The following is a 15,621-nucleotide window of genomic DNA, read 5'->3' on the forward strand; positions in this document are numbered from 1 at the left end:
CAATTTGTAGACGACCAATCTTTATTAAAACTGTCTAACCCAAGTGGGTGATAAATATGAGTTTTAGTGAACTGGCTGATTTGCTGCCACAGCAGATTTCTTTGAGGAGACACACAGCTCCAGAATGTGGTGATATAAGACTGTTGCTGTGCCTGACGCTCTAATTAGTTGTATCTTACAGATCGTGCAGCTCTTCAGTTGATCTCTGTGTATCTGCCTCTCCTGAGCCACGGGGGCCACTGAGTCCGAACCCGTCTGTCTGAACTGTGTTTACAATGAGCAGTGTAGTGATCTCACTTCAGCTAATTAACTACAACCACAGTGAATGTGCATTTTCACAGCTACACATATCTGGACTTCATTATGTTCAGTTGCTTTTCTGCTTTTTATCTGCAAACTATCCACATGTTTTTTTCCAGCTTGATTAAAGCTGTAAAGCCATTAAGCAGAACCGAGCTTGGCGTCACAGGAAGCCAATCCTGAGCTGCAACTGATCAGGGAACAGTTCTTTCGTGAGTTCAAAAGTGTAGATGTCAGATACATAGCACCAACTCTTAAGAGGGGAAAACCACAGTGTTCTATTCTTTGGGATTACCCCATGGGGATTAATCTAAAAGAATAAAACACTGTGGGTTGTTTTTACTCTGGGTAGCACTTAGTCAGATTATTCAAATAATAGCACATCTTCCATTCAGAGGACTTGAATCTCTGTCTAAGCTTTAGATTCAGACCCTTCCCCGCAGCAACATCTCATTATACCATCTTTCCCTCTATGACAGTGGATGTTATTTGTTTATTTGATGTTGGCTCAGAGAGACATTTCTTCATATTGTCTTTGCTGTGTGTCATCCATTGAAATTAAACATGACCCTTGTTGGTTAAGTCTTTGCATTGATGGCTTTAAAACCCCCTGTAGTGTCTCTCCTGCCTCGTCTGCCAGTGTAACGGTTCCAAACATCCATGGTTTGAGTCATAATTGTATGTTTCAAGGTGGATTAGAGAAATGTTGCCACAAAACTGTCACTAGACCAGTAATGTTAGTTTAATGTGTAATACTTATACATCTTGCCCTAACTTTAAATGATTAGTGTTTGGGATGTAGTGGAATCCAGTTGTATGTTGCAACCAGCTGAATAATTCTCACATTGCAATCACTTTTCCAGCATGAAGGAGAACCTATGGTGGCCTTCAGGTGTCATAATGCTCTCTCTAGATCCGGTACTTGGCTGGACTGTAAACACTTGGCGTTGCAACATGGCGGACCTCATGGAGGAAGACCCTCCAAATACAGAGGGCTCATTCTAACAAAAACACAATTAATTTTCATTTCACACTAGACACTTGAAATAGAGTACAAATTCACATTTACATTTGTCAAGGTGTTAATTGTAAATGTGTTAATGTTCCATTAACAAAGTCACAAGAGCTCAGGAGGCTGTTTCTGCAGTTGTGGTGGTTGGGATGTGGTTGTGTTATTGCAGTTTGATTGTTCAGTCTCGGTTTCAGAATCATTGTAGCACTAATCCATTAGTTGCCTGGCTTCCACCTTTAGATACTTCACCCCTCAGTATCAGCAGTCCTTTTGCAATCCCCTTCTCCTGCCCATTCTTTCATGCCTTTTCACAAATTTACATAACAGCCCCTCTCGCAGTCATTGGCAATCTGTGCCGGTGCACCTTTGGAGAGTCTCAGTTTGTGCTAATAGGAGGTAGCAGATGTGCATCCAACAGACTGAGAAACACAAAGAATGGTTGATGAGAGCCTTGAGTTTTGAAAACACACAGATCCATCACAAAGAAATACCTTGTCCTTGGAGTGCTCAAGAGGCAGATACACATATTCAGTCTAACGTAACAGGCTCATATTACACAGCCAAAGTTTGCTTTTTCATGCAGAACTTTGTGATAAGAATCTTGATTTTTAAGGATTCAGTTTCAACCACATTATTATTGATGAAGCATATGATAAAGGTCATGTTTCCTGCTGTGACTTTGAGTTTTTCTGCCTTGAGAGTCAAACTATTGCTTTGAACAGGAAACCCTGCTGACCACTTTAGGGCCCATGCTGGTTAAGAAAGACGGGACGAGCATTGAGATAATAGTGGTGTAATGTCCTTAACAAGGAAGCATGGTAGATTTGTAGATAATTGATTTATAGCAGTGTTACGTCCCTTTATCCCTTTTAGAGAGTTGATGTGGATCGTTTTGATTATAAGTTCTGTGGTTATTTTACGAAATATTTCTTATCCCTCTGTTTTCGTGTTTTCCGTCCCTCCCATTTGTGTGAATGTGATATGTCAAGAACACCATGAGGGAATGTCTTAAAATTTGGTACAAATGTTAAGTTGGACTCAAGGATGAACTGATTAGATTTGGGTGAACAAAGGTCGAAGGTCAAGGTCACCTCTCAGGAGGTGGCCTCACAAATCCTGTTTCTGGCCTCCAGAACATATCTCAAGTCCACCTTCAGGAAACTTGGTCCAATTTCGACCAGTTCTCACTTAGATACAAAGACTAACTGATTAAATGTGTTCAAAGGTCAAGATTACTTCATAAGAGTCTGGAAAAATATATGTAGATTGAAAGTGCACTGTTTTGTGGAGGCAGACCCATACGGGCAGTAATTCTAATTTCATTCAAGAAGAAAAGGGAAAGTCAGTTTTAATTCCTGTATTTATGTTTGATAGAAAATTGTGATTAACCCTTTTTGAGTTGATAAAGAATAAATGTAACCTCAACAGCCTGTGTCACTTAAATGATCTGGCTGGTGATGCATGACTTCTGACCTATAGTCTCTGGATTGAATATTGTCTCTCTGGTCTATCCCAGATTCATTTTAATCACTGGCTCTGTGTTCAGTTATTGATCTTTTCCGCCCAACAACCAGCCAATTATTTCAACAGAAGAACAGTCGGTGTCCTGTCAGATCATGTCTGCATTTTTTGTTCCCCTGAAAACGAGTCATTCATCCATTTGCTCTATTGGAGAAGCAGCTTCGGGGGTGGTATTCTCAAATACGGTTACAGCTATTGATTAGCACTGTGTGTGTTGTGGTGGTGATGGGTCGGTATACCAGCAAACCTACAGCTATGTGACCTTACTCCTCCCACACTTTGACCCTCCGCAGCGCACACCAGCAGGGATGTGAAAACACAGTGCCAGATATTTGTGTGAGTGTGATCAAGTCTTTTTGTCTACATGAATGCGAAGCTTTTACATTTAGTACACTAACTTGTAGACAAGGGGATACTATTAAATACAGTCATTTTCGCTCCAAATGTATTGTTTCATCTTAATATGTTAAATTTAGGATCTTTCTAATAATCCCAGAAATATCTCTCTGTCTGTTAATGGCTCAAATATCTCAAGAACTGTTCGTCAACTTAAAACTCGGTGTGTGTTTTGTTAAGGAAGTGCAGCATTAAATTTGGTCATCATAACATTGGATATTTGTTTGCTGGCTTTGCATAAAATGGTGTTCAGCTGGTAACGTAATTTAAGTGAAACTCAGAGGGACATATATAGTTCTAACATTTACCCTTTTTATGCTAATACTTTTTCCTATTAGTTTTATTAGTTTTCTTTCAAAGCAGTTGGGGGGAGTGAGACATTATAAAAGATGGAGTAAGTTTCAAATAAGACTGAAGACATTTGCAGGTTTGCATCCAGGCAGACAGAACGTTCAGTCAGGACGCAGTCAGACAGACGGTGGATATTTTTGTTCTCTCTGCTCTTTCAGAGGAAAATAATTACCTTTGTGAACATATTTCCATCTCAAGATTCTTTGATGTTTTGCCCTTTAATCATATTTTGTGCTTGTTTTCTACATTCTTTAATATTAATTCAGTATACAAGATATTTTTTGTTTGCGTTAATGGGGAAAACACAGTTGGAAAGCTGTTCACTGCGTTCTCAGATTTGCCGCCATTCTCCTGATAAAGAAAAACTACAAAAGAAAACAACAAAGGTGCTAATGTAGATTATGTTTTATCTTCTGATCCACAAATGTTTTTCAGTGCATACTTCTTTTATGTGAGGCGCAGTGCAGATGCAAAATCACAAATTAAACTGGCAGAGTAGCTTCATAATAATTTAATGGCACATGATTCACTGTAATCAAAGCTTCGCTCTCTTACCCGTAGTCGTGGTTTTTGCAACTTGTGAGTACATTTAGTCTTTTGTGGAAACCTGACTTGTTGTAGTGTGAGACAGGGCTGCAGCTTAGTATTACTTGAGGTGTCTGTAATGAGCTTCTTAGGGTGAGAAGATTTTCAGCTGGAGGCCTCGTCGCAGGTAATCGGATTCATGTTTTTTCTTTTCTCAGGCTTATCTGAGCCTACCTCAGGAGAGCGAGGAGTCTCTTGTAGCAATAATACAGATGACACCGTGTTACCGTGAAATCCAGAGAGGGAAAAATCTAATTCCGGTCTCTCTGTCCATCTTACGGCAGATTGTACCGAGGGAACCGACTTCTCTGTGTTTGCTTTATTTTGCTGAAGACAATGTAATTTACTGAACTTGTCTTTGCCTACAGAACCTGATTCGGATAAACCTGTATACTCACAGCTGCATTGCTTTTTGAAAGTGTATCTCAACACGTTGCTCATTTGTACACAAACACAGTCACGGCTGGTAATTGGCACATAATGTAATATTCTGACTTTCAGGTGCTTGAGAGCCAATAGTAGCTGTAATAGCAAAACTGCTTTCTGACTGAAGAACTTCAAGTCTGCTCTTCAAGGCAGTGATATTGTGTTCACTAGAGCAGGGGTGTTCAGTAAAATAGGTCCAGATAGAGGAAAAGAGTGGAACAGCAGAGTATTCAACTAGTATGATTCAGTACAATGTACACTGCCTGGCCAAAAAAAAAGTCGCCACCTGGATTTAGGCAGACGAAGTGATGCACCCATCATGCCTAGTGCCGACTGTACAAGTCTGTGGGGGCAGTATTCCATCAATGGATTTTTTCTTCCCAGATGGCACGGGCATATTCCGTGATGTCACTGCCAGGATTCATCGGGCTCAAATTGTGAAAGAGTGGTTCAGGGAGCATGAGACATCATTTTCACACATGGATTGGCCACCACAGAGTCCAGACCTTAACCCCATTGAGAATCTTTGGGATGTGCTGGAGAAGGCTTTGCCCAGTGGTCCGACTCTCCCATCATCAATACAAGATCTTGGTGAAAAAATTAATGCAACACTGGACAGTAATACATTTTGAGACATTGCAGAAGCTTATCGAAACAATGCCACAGCGATTGTGTGCCATAAACAAAGCTGAAGGCGGTCCAACAAAATATTAGAGTGTGTGACCTTGGTGGCGACTTTTTTTTGGCCCGGCAGTGTATTTTGTATTTTGTATTTTGAATTTGATGTATCAGTGTTTGTGTGTCTTCAACAACTAATAGTCAAATCAAATAAAGTATACTGGAATAATATTTTAATTATATTTGTTTTCACATTCAACTGGAGGAATTTTATTTTATTAAAAAAGTTATGTTTTATTTTATGTTTATGACCAATAGTTGTGGGGAAAAAACTGCAGCACTTTACTTTTTGTTAAAATATTCATGCACTTATTTGATCGATAACATGAAACGTTCCCTGTCATGCTGCTAAGTTAATTGTGACTGTGTTTCCATAAAGACGTGTCACTCAACTCTGGGCTTTTAGCTTTTCCTCATCCCTCACATGCTTGTCTGGCACCATCATTTTTTATTCACTGCATCAAAGACAGTTGCCTTCTTCATTCCAAATTGCATAGATCACTATTTTTCATTATCAGGAGGAGGAGAAGAAGAGAGCATCCATTAAAAAAAACTTTTCTTCTTTTGGATGCGGTCTTATCTATCTGAGTTGCTTTTCATCATTCAATCTTTAATTTAGGAGGAGGAGTAGCTGCAGGGGAAATGTCAATCTTATTGTTTATGTGTGATAATTGCATGTTTGTCCTTAATCCCGTTCTGATCAATAAGCTATCATTGCCTTCGCCTTGAGCTACAGCGATATAATTACATCTGGGTTTGGAGGAGGGATTCCTGCCTGTCAGTCGAGTGACCGCTGTTTCTCTCCTCTGTTTGTGTTGCAGATGATGAAGTTTGCCTGGGACAACTACAAGCTCTACGCCTGGGGCAAGAATGAGCTGCGGCCTCTGACGAGAAACGGCCACATTGGCAACATGTTTGGTGAGTGTCGGTATTTTGCGTTAGGATCTTGGGGTCATAGATCATTCAGTGGTCGTCTTCAATTTGTTTGAGATGTATTGACATTTCTCCCTGGAAGGTTTCAGGCACAAAACTGGAGTAAGACTAATTATTTCTGGAAAGATATCTTCATGGTGTGAAATGGAAGAAGCTGCTGATTTTATACATTTCAAGGATAACGATTTTTCTCTACCATGTATATGCTTTCAGCCTCAAAACTAGAGATTTAACAATAGGAATTTCGGAATGAACAATTGATTTCCTTTATTACAAGAAGACATGTCAACTAAATAGAATCGGCAGTTTCTTAGTTTGACCTGAATGCCCTAACACAGCCGTTTTCAACTTGCTCTGACAGGCTCTAAAGCTTTTTCTGCACGTTCGCGAACAACAAGGAAGAAGGAAGGTCCAGGTGCAAATATTTGAGTGTGTAAAGTGAAGCTGAGAATCAAAATAACGAAGCGTGTTCCCTCAAGGTGAATGAACAAATGTTTGTTTCCTTGGTACTTTCCTGTATATGTTCATTACAGCATAAAACCTGCAATTTGTAGAGTATTTTAAGCTGTAGTTTACACATCACAAGGAAATGAATCAACATAAGTGAGGAAAAACAAACCATACCTGCTTGGAATAAAGAAACCACCCTGAGAAGAACAATAGTGCATCAGTGTGACGGGCACAGTCAGTCAGCTGCATGTTGTGTCTTATTTACAGACTATAATTTATATTTTCTCTATGTGGAGCTTGGTTTGCCCCGTTTGGCTCTGTTGCCTTAATTCATGCAACTATTGTGATATCAAAGTCCTCATGGTTTAAGCCATTCACTAAGCAGGAAGTCGGTTGTAGCGTTTTTCCTTAAGTGCACATCTTCAGTGTTTCTGTGGCTCAGACAAGAAAACATTGTGAGACGTCATCGTTGTATCTGGGAATTTGTGATTAACATTTTTCTTCTATTGTCTGTTTTACACACAAATTGATCAATTGATGAATTAAAAAGTTGGTCAAGAGCTTTGTTCTTGTTGCAATCATTTTCTTGAATAAGTACATTTCCTTTTGAGAAACTAGTATTTTCATCACTCAGGCCGGATACTGAATTTCCTCACTGTTGAAAGGAGACAATAATATTTTAAAACACGCTTAAAATAATTTCCCAGTGCCGACGGCCCAACTCAAAACAAACCATGATGAAGTGAATTTTGAAAAACGTTCTCATCTTCTGTTTGTTTTGAACTGTCAGGTGAAAGGTATCAAGTTGCACCTGTTTGCGCCTCAGTGAGCTTTTGTCACCGTAACGTTCTTTCCTTTGGCTCAGCATGGGAAACCTCGCTACCTGCCAGGCGTGTCACAGTTTCCAACAGCCTCTAATTGGAGCCAGATCCTGAGGGGTCCTCAGGTTCTCTGCAGTGGAGCGTATCAGTCACTTCACACTGCTGAGCCAGAGGGAAATACCACAATAAAGCCCCTTAATAAAAGGTGGATCGGCTCTTAATAAGAATTGGATGGTACTATCCGACTTGGTGCTGTCTTCCATACCTGAGGTCTCCCTCCGACACATCTGAAGGGATTTGGGATTATTGAGGCAATGATGCAAGCTGCCTTGAAATAGTTTGTGTTCTCTTTGCTCCTGTCATTCCCCCGAGGTTGCAGAGGTCTTAGCTAACATGAGTCATTTTTTAAAATTCTAAATTTTTGGTTTGGAGCAGACATTTGAATTTCTGATCATTTCTCCGAGATAATGAAAACAGTCAATGATTGAAATGTTTCCATTTGTGGTTATAGCTTAAAGCAACACCCTGTAACTTTAACTGAGCAACAGCACCCTCTGCAGTAGTCCCACTCAATAAACTGAAACACAACCAAGTCATTGATATTACCCATGATCCCCTGCTTCCTAAACCAGAACTGCTGCTGCTGTAACAAATGCACCAAACTCTGTAGGATTCTTCAAATTTTAAAAGTATCCTGACCTGATTCTGAAAGTTGAAGCGGCGACTAGCAGTCAGTTCCACACTTGTCAGAGGAGATCGTACCTGCTCACCAAAGTTATGAAGAGCAAGAACAGACATTCAGGATGAGGGCTGGGACCTAGAGCAGCAACTGACTATTCCAAGTCAGTTAATCATCATAACAACTTTGAAGCTGCTGTTTAAAAGGTTTTATTATGTTGCTTTAGTAAAACATACTTGGTAAAACATTTGTTCTACCATATCTAATTGCTTTACTTCAGAGATGGTAATTAAATTTTGGTTTTGAACCAAAGTGTTAATGAGTTTGAGTTAAAGGAATAAGAGAAGCGATGGTGTTACATAAATCAAAGTACAGTGTGGTTGTACCATAAGCTGTATATAAAGAGGATTGTACTGTCTTGTTTTAAATCATGAAAGAGCAAAATACTATTATATAAGGTAGAAAAATATGCATGTCGAGGACTGTAATATCTAAAGTATCTGATATCACAGAATCACTGTGATAGAATAAGTTGATTGAACTGACTCAGTTAAATTGGTTTTATTTTGTTACAGAAAGTCGACTTTGTTCAATGTTTTTTTAATATGCAGTAATGGCGATCTGTTAGATTTGCCTCAGGTAATGTCTTAAGATGACTTATCACGACATTTTCTACTTGCATCACTTGTGATGTAAGGCATCATTAGGAGGGAATAACAGCTGAGGACATAAGAAGCTAATGGACTGTACTGTTGTCAGTATTAAAACTTGAGGAATGATGAAGCAGCCTCGGTCATTCTTCATGTTGATAGAGACAGTTGCAGTGATTTGTTTGTGTTAAAGCTGCATTAAGTATTTTCAGTCTGCTGGAGGGCAGAAAGACTCCAAAACAGACTCACAGCAATGAGCCTTGATATCAACTCATAAAATTGTTATGGCAGCATATTAGCAAACGATCGCTGTATATTACATAGTGATCCAGTACCAACTGCTCTGGTTTGGTCTGTTGAAGATGGATTTATTTCTAACAAAGAGGTTAGAACTCCTATGGTGTGGAATTAGTATATCGAAAACATATTGATTATTTATAGTGATCAGAGCCTTGATATAATATTTGTATTGGCCCGTGTAGGTTGGGTTCTAGTTATGGTTTATATAGTATATAGTCACCTTTAAATTTGAGCGATTGGCTGGCTGTAGTTTTACATGAGAGGCAAAGTTATTCATCCTCACAAAACATGAGCAAAAACTAAGTGGTGGGAAACATTTAAAATGTGCAGTGAGATACACTCTGGTGCATTAACCCTCAGTGGGATCAGCAGTGCTAGCAAACCTTTAACATTAGAGGAAATTATTTAAAGCAGAGATATTAGTCAGTGGTGTGCCAAACTTCTGTAAAATTAAATGCTGCAAAACAGATTGATGCTGTTTCTCAGTGAACTTCTACAGGACACCTATCGTGTGTGTTTGTATTTGTTATGAATCCGTTTTAAATAGAAAATGTTGTGTTTCTCCCAAAAGCAAATATCTCACACTGAGGCCACACTTTTTAAAAATACCTTCTTGCCTCCTTTATCTGTGTCGTACAGCTAACCACTAAACACAAGCCCCATAATTCAGTTCCAACCCGATAGGCAAACAATAAAAAAAAAAACACACAACAGAGCGTGCATGCTATTTGTCTTTGGCAGCATGGCAACGTGTGGGGGAAGGGGAACAACTTCCCTCAACCCTATGGTTAATCCCATCAGCCAATATATTTCCATTCATTGTAAATCAGGCTTCAGTTCTTCCTGCTCCTGTCTTGTTTGTTACACAGCGAGAGAGGGGAGTCAGAGGGAGGAAGAGAGAAAGGGCATCATGCTAGTGAGTAAATGTCACAGTGTGAAGAGTGGTGCGGGAAGCCAGGTATGAAATTGGATGCTGTGTTCTTTAATTTAATCCCCAGAATAAACAGAGATGCGGCCTGATTGGATCGACGGTTAGTGTTGTCGTCAGAAGCTTGTCATTATGCTGAGAGCCGCCAGAACATCCTCGCTGCTCCACACACAAAGCAACACAAACCAAACCGTCGAGAGGAAGAGCGCGTCGCTTTCCTCCTCAAACAGCTTCTCTGGCACATTTTCACACGACTGTAATCTTCCTTTGAGTCTTTCCCTCAACCCCCCATTCCTTTCTATTTTTATTGTAATCCCTCTCCTCTCTTCTTTGTCACGACCCTCAAGGCTGAACGCAGCTCCCGCTTCACTCTTTCCTCTTAACCATATTTGATAACTCTTTCTCACATTTACTCTTTGTCATTTAAAAGCAGTGTGTCTTTAGAGCCTATTAAAAGTTTATTTTGCTCAGAGCAATTAGAAAGAGAAAACTGGGCTATTTACTGTACTCTCAGTGATTCTGACTCTTGTAAGATGGCCACAATAACAGCAATTAACTAGAAAAGTTAAAAAAATAAATGTTTTTGGATTTGTAAGGATTATATTAACATTTTCTTTTACGTTAAAATATTGTAAACCTTATTTTCTTGGATTTCTGAAGAGTTAAATTTTTTTTTTTTTCTGGTAGCTTTACTGTCTCTTTCCCTTTGATGAGATTACTTCTTGTCAAATATTAAATCTCCTGGATGATTATGAAATAAAGGAGGGCAAGATGATGAGATCAGGTCAAGTTCTAGTTTAGTAGAACTGATGAATACATTTGCTTCTTCTCATTAGTGTTCAATTTTATAGAAATTCATGAACTCAGATCCACAGAGGAGCAGTTGTTCCTATAGTCTGTATTCTCAGTACCAAATAGCACTGATGATATGAAAGAGTTTAAATGCAAAAGCTAATTGAAAATCACTTCTATTCATTAAAGATAAGTTGACCTTGTAGGAGAAGTTAATCCTTCTGATGATTAATATACAACAATTTGTGGTTAATTCCATTTGCAGAATGTTAATCTCATTAATTTGTTTATGCTCATTATAAACTTCATCAATATATTGATTTTCAAGCTTGAGAGAAGGATCATCTGTGACCCAAGGGGATTTTGTCTTTGCATAGTTTAGTTTTTATTATTTAATTTTTACATGTGTGAATAACTTTGCAGATTAGCTTTAATATTTGGTGCTGATGTTTTTCACTGGGACTGAGGTAAATCTCCAGAGGGTCAATTGGATGATGTGTGAGACGTCTTGTGTGCTGCTGCCAACTCTGTGCAACAATAAATCTCTTGAAGGGGAAAAAACATTTCTAAAGAGGATGACGCAGCTTCACCTCCATAATGGTGTGGAGCTGCAGTATCAAAGTCCCGCCTATACACGAGTTCGACCAATCATGAGCCAGTCTAAGGTGTCAATCATCAAGTTTAATCCCATTTTCATAGCATCAAAAAAACAAAGTTGAGCACTTGAACATCCATCAGTGTGAGAACAACAATCTAAAATTACAGAAAACTACTTTACTTATTCAACCTGAACTTTTAGTTTTTACTTTGGCCCGTGTCCCATCCATTAATATGGAGCAGGTTGGATTTATGACCGTTACTGCAGTTAGCCACCAGAAAATACTGATTAAAGCCGCTTAAAGAATGAATGTATGGAGGAGAACATTCACTTCTTACAGAGCTGCAGAACTTACTGGCGTTATGCTGCACTTTCTGTTTCTTACCTTTTTTGTTTTTCTTTCAACCTGTCATCTCTTTACTTTGAGTAATTCTTACTCTCTTTTTTGTTTACTCCTTATTTGCCTCCGCTAAAAACATTTTCTGTCAGCGAGATCAAGGGAGGTGGCTTTTGCCATCATGCAACAGTTCATGTGGAGACGGATGACGGGCAGGGAGGGTGTAACACGGTAAGGGGAGGTTCACTTTATAGCTTGGAGCAAAAGAGGAGTTGATGATATTGAGAGCGTTTAATGATTTCAGGCTTTTGAAAAAGACTTAACTCACATATGTAGATATGAGCAGATTTAAAATGAGTGTGGGAAAATGATGCAAAGTCGTTTTGGGACACTAGTTAACCGTAAGTCTTGCAAACCTAAGCCCTCAGTGCAGTGAATCATTTTCAGTGTTTGGCTCCCAGAGCTCTCGTGACCTACTTTTATGGTGGAGAGCATTAACTAGAAGTATCAGTGGTGATGGTTCTGTGTTACCAGCTTATCTCAGAGCACGACAGCATGATGCCCTCAGCCTTGAATTTAAATGATGTTTAACACAAACCGGGCTTTATTCTGAAAAGGTAATTTATGGTACATAAAAGCACTACACATCTACGATTCTAGAACAGAAGACGCTAAAGAAGAAGAATTGAAAACCTCTCCTCCAGGCCAGAAAATGACTATAAGCAGAGCCAGGCTTGGAAAGAGTTCTGCTTTCAGTGTAATTGAATACTTTCCTTTCATTAAACTATGTTATTGCCACTTGGTGATATGTTTCTGTGCATTTCTTCTGCAGTAAATATACCATTCACCACTATGTAACTGGAAGTGAATCAGGCTGGACAAATTGTTTATGGTTTTAATCTTTTATCATCACAGAGCTATAAACCAGGCTGTTTTCTCTAATCTGAACAGAAAGCCGATTCAGGAAAACTCCATTGTGAAGACGGAGGGTTTATTGCTCTTGGTCAGTCTCCCAGGATGCGTTACTCTTCTTTTTCTTTTGTTACCAGTCTGGGAAAAAGCTTCAGAATGGGTCTCTTAAGTCAACTCTGTCAACCAATTCTCGAGTCCTTGAAACCTTGAAAGTATTTTCTGTGCCGTTTTGGATACAACAGAGATGTGGGAGGGAGATGAGTTCTCCTCATGTGCTAACCTCTTATAAAGTAGCAGCATGAAACAGAATATGTGGCAAAAAAACAACTCCTCAGCAAGACACAAAAATCAAATCCCTCCTTTGCTGTGTCAATGCACTTCAGAATAAAAGGTGAAAAGCTAAACAAGGTCCCTCTTTCAGCTCTGGTTGTGATGTGAATCACCATGGACACTATGTTGGCTTTGTGGTTCCAAAGTGTCTGAAATGCTGCAACGTTGCATAATCATTTTAGAGATGTTTTCAGAATGAACAAGTAGAGCACAGTCTGTATCTTTAACACGGCCCAACAACCCCGCACATGATTGTCTAGTTAAATGTAGAAGAAAAGCAGAAGTGGTTTGATAACCTAAATTATTTATATGTCATAAAATGTAGACAATGAAAGTTAAAAAAATGAGAATGAAGTTTGGGTTGTGTTCAGCCTGGTTGGCTGGGCTATACGTGCCTTTTTACAGAATGCCTGATAGGTTCAGGTTGGACGCCCCAGGCCCCATCCCTCCCACATGTTTGGTAGGAATCGGTTTCGTAGTTTTGAAAATAAGCTGATTATCTTTCTTTCCTCGAATTAAATGAGAAGATTAGTCTATGTCTGTAAATATGATGCTAGAACCAATTAGCTTAAGTTATCATAGAGACTGGAGAGCTCATTAAAGCTGTTTTCAGACAACAACTCCAACTGTCCAAAAAAAAAGGTCTGGTACCTGTTCACCCTGAGATATTTGTATTCTTCTCTGCGTCCGACACGTGTTCGAAATATTACTAACACGTCCACTCACTGACTGAATTATCTGGATAGTTTCCTGCTGTGCTCTCACTCAGATATTTTCTGGACATTTTATAAGGGGGTCGTCAGGTGCTCCAAGTTCTTTTTCACATGCAGCCCCTTTCCAGGAAAATGTCCAGGCTTAACTGCACGTGTCAAAAAAAACAGCTTAATGAAGATGTTGTAATTTCAATGTGTCTTCAGAGATTCACAGAGAAAGCTACGATAGAAAATGTGCGCTCATTTCTTATTAGAGCTCTTGTGTGCTGTATCACTTTCTGCAGTTTCTCTAGCGCGAGAAGCCGAGCGGCCCCGGAGCCTAAATGGAGGATTAAAGAGATGTTCATCCCTCTGTGAACGTCATTACTCTCGTGCCTACATATGTGGGTCACTAACTGAAGTGCACGGCACATTAAATGCCAAGCCGAAAACCATAGTCCAACAGCTGCTTGGGACAAGGCTTGTGTTTGTAATTAAAAAAAGAGAGAACATTACATTAGGTGTCACAGCTGCCCCTCCCTCACTCCACAGATTTTTCATCAACAATAGATGTCTGGGTGGCTGTTAAGGGGATTGGCCTCAGGCTGCTATTCACAGTTTGCCCTCTTCCCCTCTACAACAGATGAAAGAGTAAAGGCCTTCACATGAAAAAAATACTTTTTTCCTGCTTTAATCTTATGATTATATAACCCTTTCCTTTTTTTAATTTTGTTCCATCCCCCACTTTGCCCTCATTTTTTCCCCCTTCTCCCTCCTCATCCCGAGAGGTGCAATTAAAGAGCATAAGGTCATCGTTTTTTGCTGAGAGCTGTCCTGGAATGCAAAATGAGCCACTTCTAGCAGTACAGGCTGAACCCCTCACCTCTTCTCTCGTGGTATGCCCGGGGACCATTTAAAACCAGCAGCGTTTATTAGAAGATCCCAAGGGCTCTTCAGATGATGTAAAGCTCTGCCATGTGCTCGTACATGATGGGGAACAGAAGAGGAGGGGGCTCGGACACTTGATTTAGCTTGGAGCAGTGGCCTAAATGATGAAGCCATGCATATTTTTTATTTTGTCATTTCTGGCTGGAGGTATCATTGAAAGGCAGAATATGTTTTTACACGGCAGCTTGTAGTTGAGTGTTCTTGAAGATTATTATCATCTTGGACAGCAAACAAAGCACAAACAGAACTCCTGAAGAAATCACAAAGACAATAATCCATACAGAGAACTCACAACTAACTAATTGCACACACATGCATGTACACAAACACAGGACTGAGTGAGACTCAACCTTGAGCACCCCTTTCATTTGCAAACTCCTCCTCCCCATATTATCTAAGGAACATTTTTATTAAAAGCATTCAGCTGGCAAACACTTCCACTAACAATTGCCTGCTCTCTTCTCCGCCCACATATTAGACAGAGCAGAAAGGTTTTTTCCCTCATTCCCAATTACCTCACAGCGGGCCCTGCGCCTGGTCTTGAACGCAGCACTGAGGACGTTGCACAGAGCAGGGGAGGGAGTGGTAACGTCCCTTATTATTAGGGTTAAACGAAGGTCTACGCAAACGTTGCCTATCACCCCCTGTCACATTAGAGACGCAGAGTGAAGAGTTGTCACAATCCAGCACCCACCCTTGCGTTTCTACCCCTTCCATTTCTGTATCCCATGGGCTCCATCATCGGTAGAAATCATCTGTCTCCATAGCGACTGGTGCTGGGTGACAAATCAGACTGACCTATCCCCTTTCTGGAGAGCACATCCCGACCCTCCACTCAATAGAGTCTATTTGTTCTGGAGCCAATGAGGCTGCAGGCTGGAAGTGTTGACACATCACATAGCAGCATAGGTGGGTTTTTTTTATTATCATTCTGTAAATATACCGGTGAAGGATGGGAGATGGTTTATCAGTAAGATGTGAC

At 39.9% G+C, this 15,621-nt stretch overlaps 1 protein-coding gene across 2 annotated transcripts in view; it reads left to right on the forward strand.

The window, feature by feature from the left end:
* The window catches only part of LOC109633480 (mannosyl-oligosaccharide 1,2-alpha-mannosidase IA), a 160,124-nt gene that overhangs the window by 66,695 nt on the left and 77,808 nt on the right, over positions 1-15,621 (forward strand). For both annotated transcript variants that reach the window (XM_020093373.2, XM_069537109.1), the window contains exon 2: positions 6,091-6,187. In XM_020093373.2, the coding sequence (XP_019948932.2) occupies positions 6,091-6,187 (97 nt within the window). The remainder of the gene's footprint in view (positions 1-6,090; positions 6,188-15,621) is intronic.

Source organism: Paralichthys olivaceus, chromosome 13 (assembly GCF_024713975.1).
Source record: "Paralichthys olivaceus isolate ysfri-2021 chromosome 13, ASM2471397v2, whole genome shotgun sequence".
Taxonomy (NCBI): Eukaryota; Metazoa; Chordata; class Actinopteri; order Pleuronectiformes; family Paralichthyidae; genus Paralichthys; species Paralichthys olivaceus.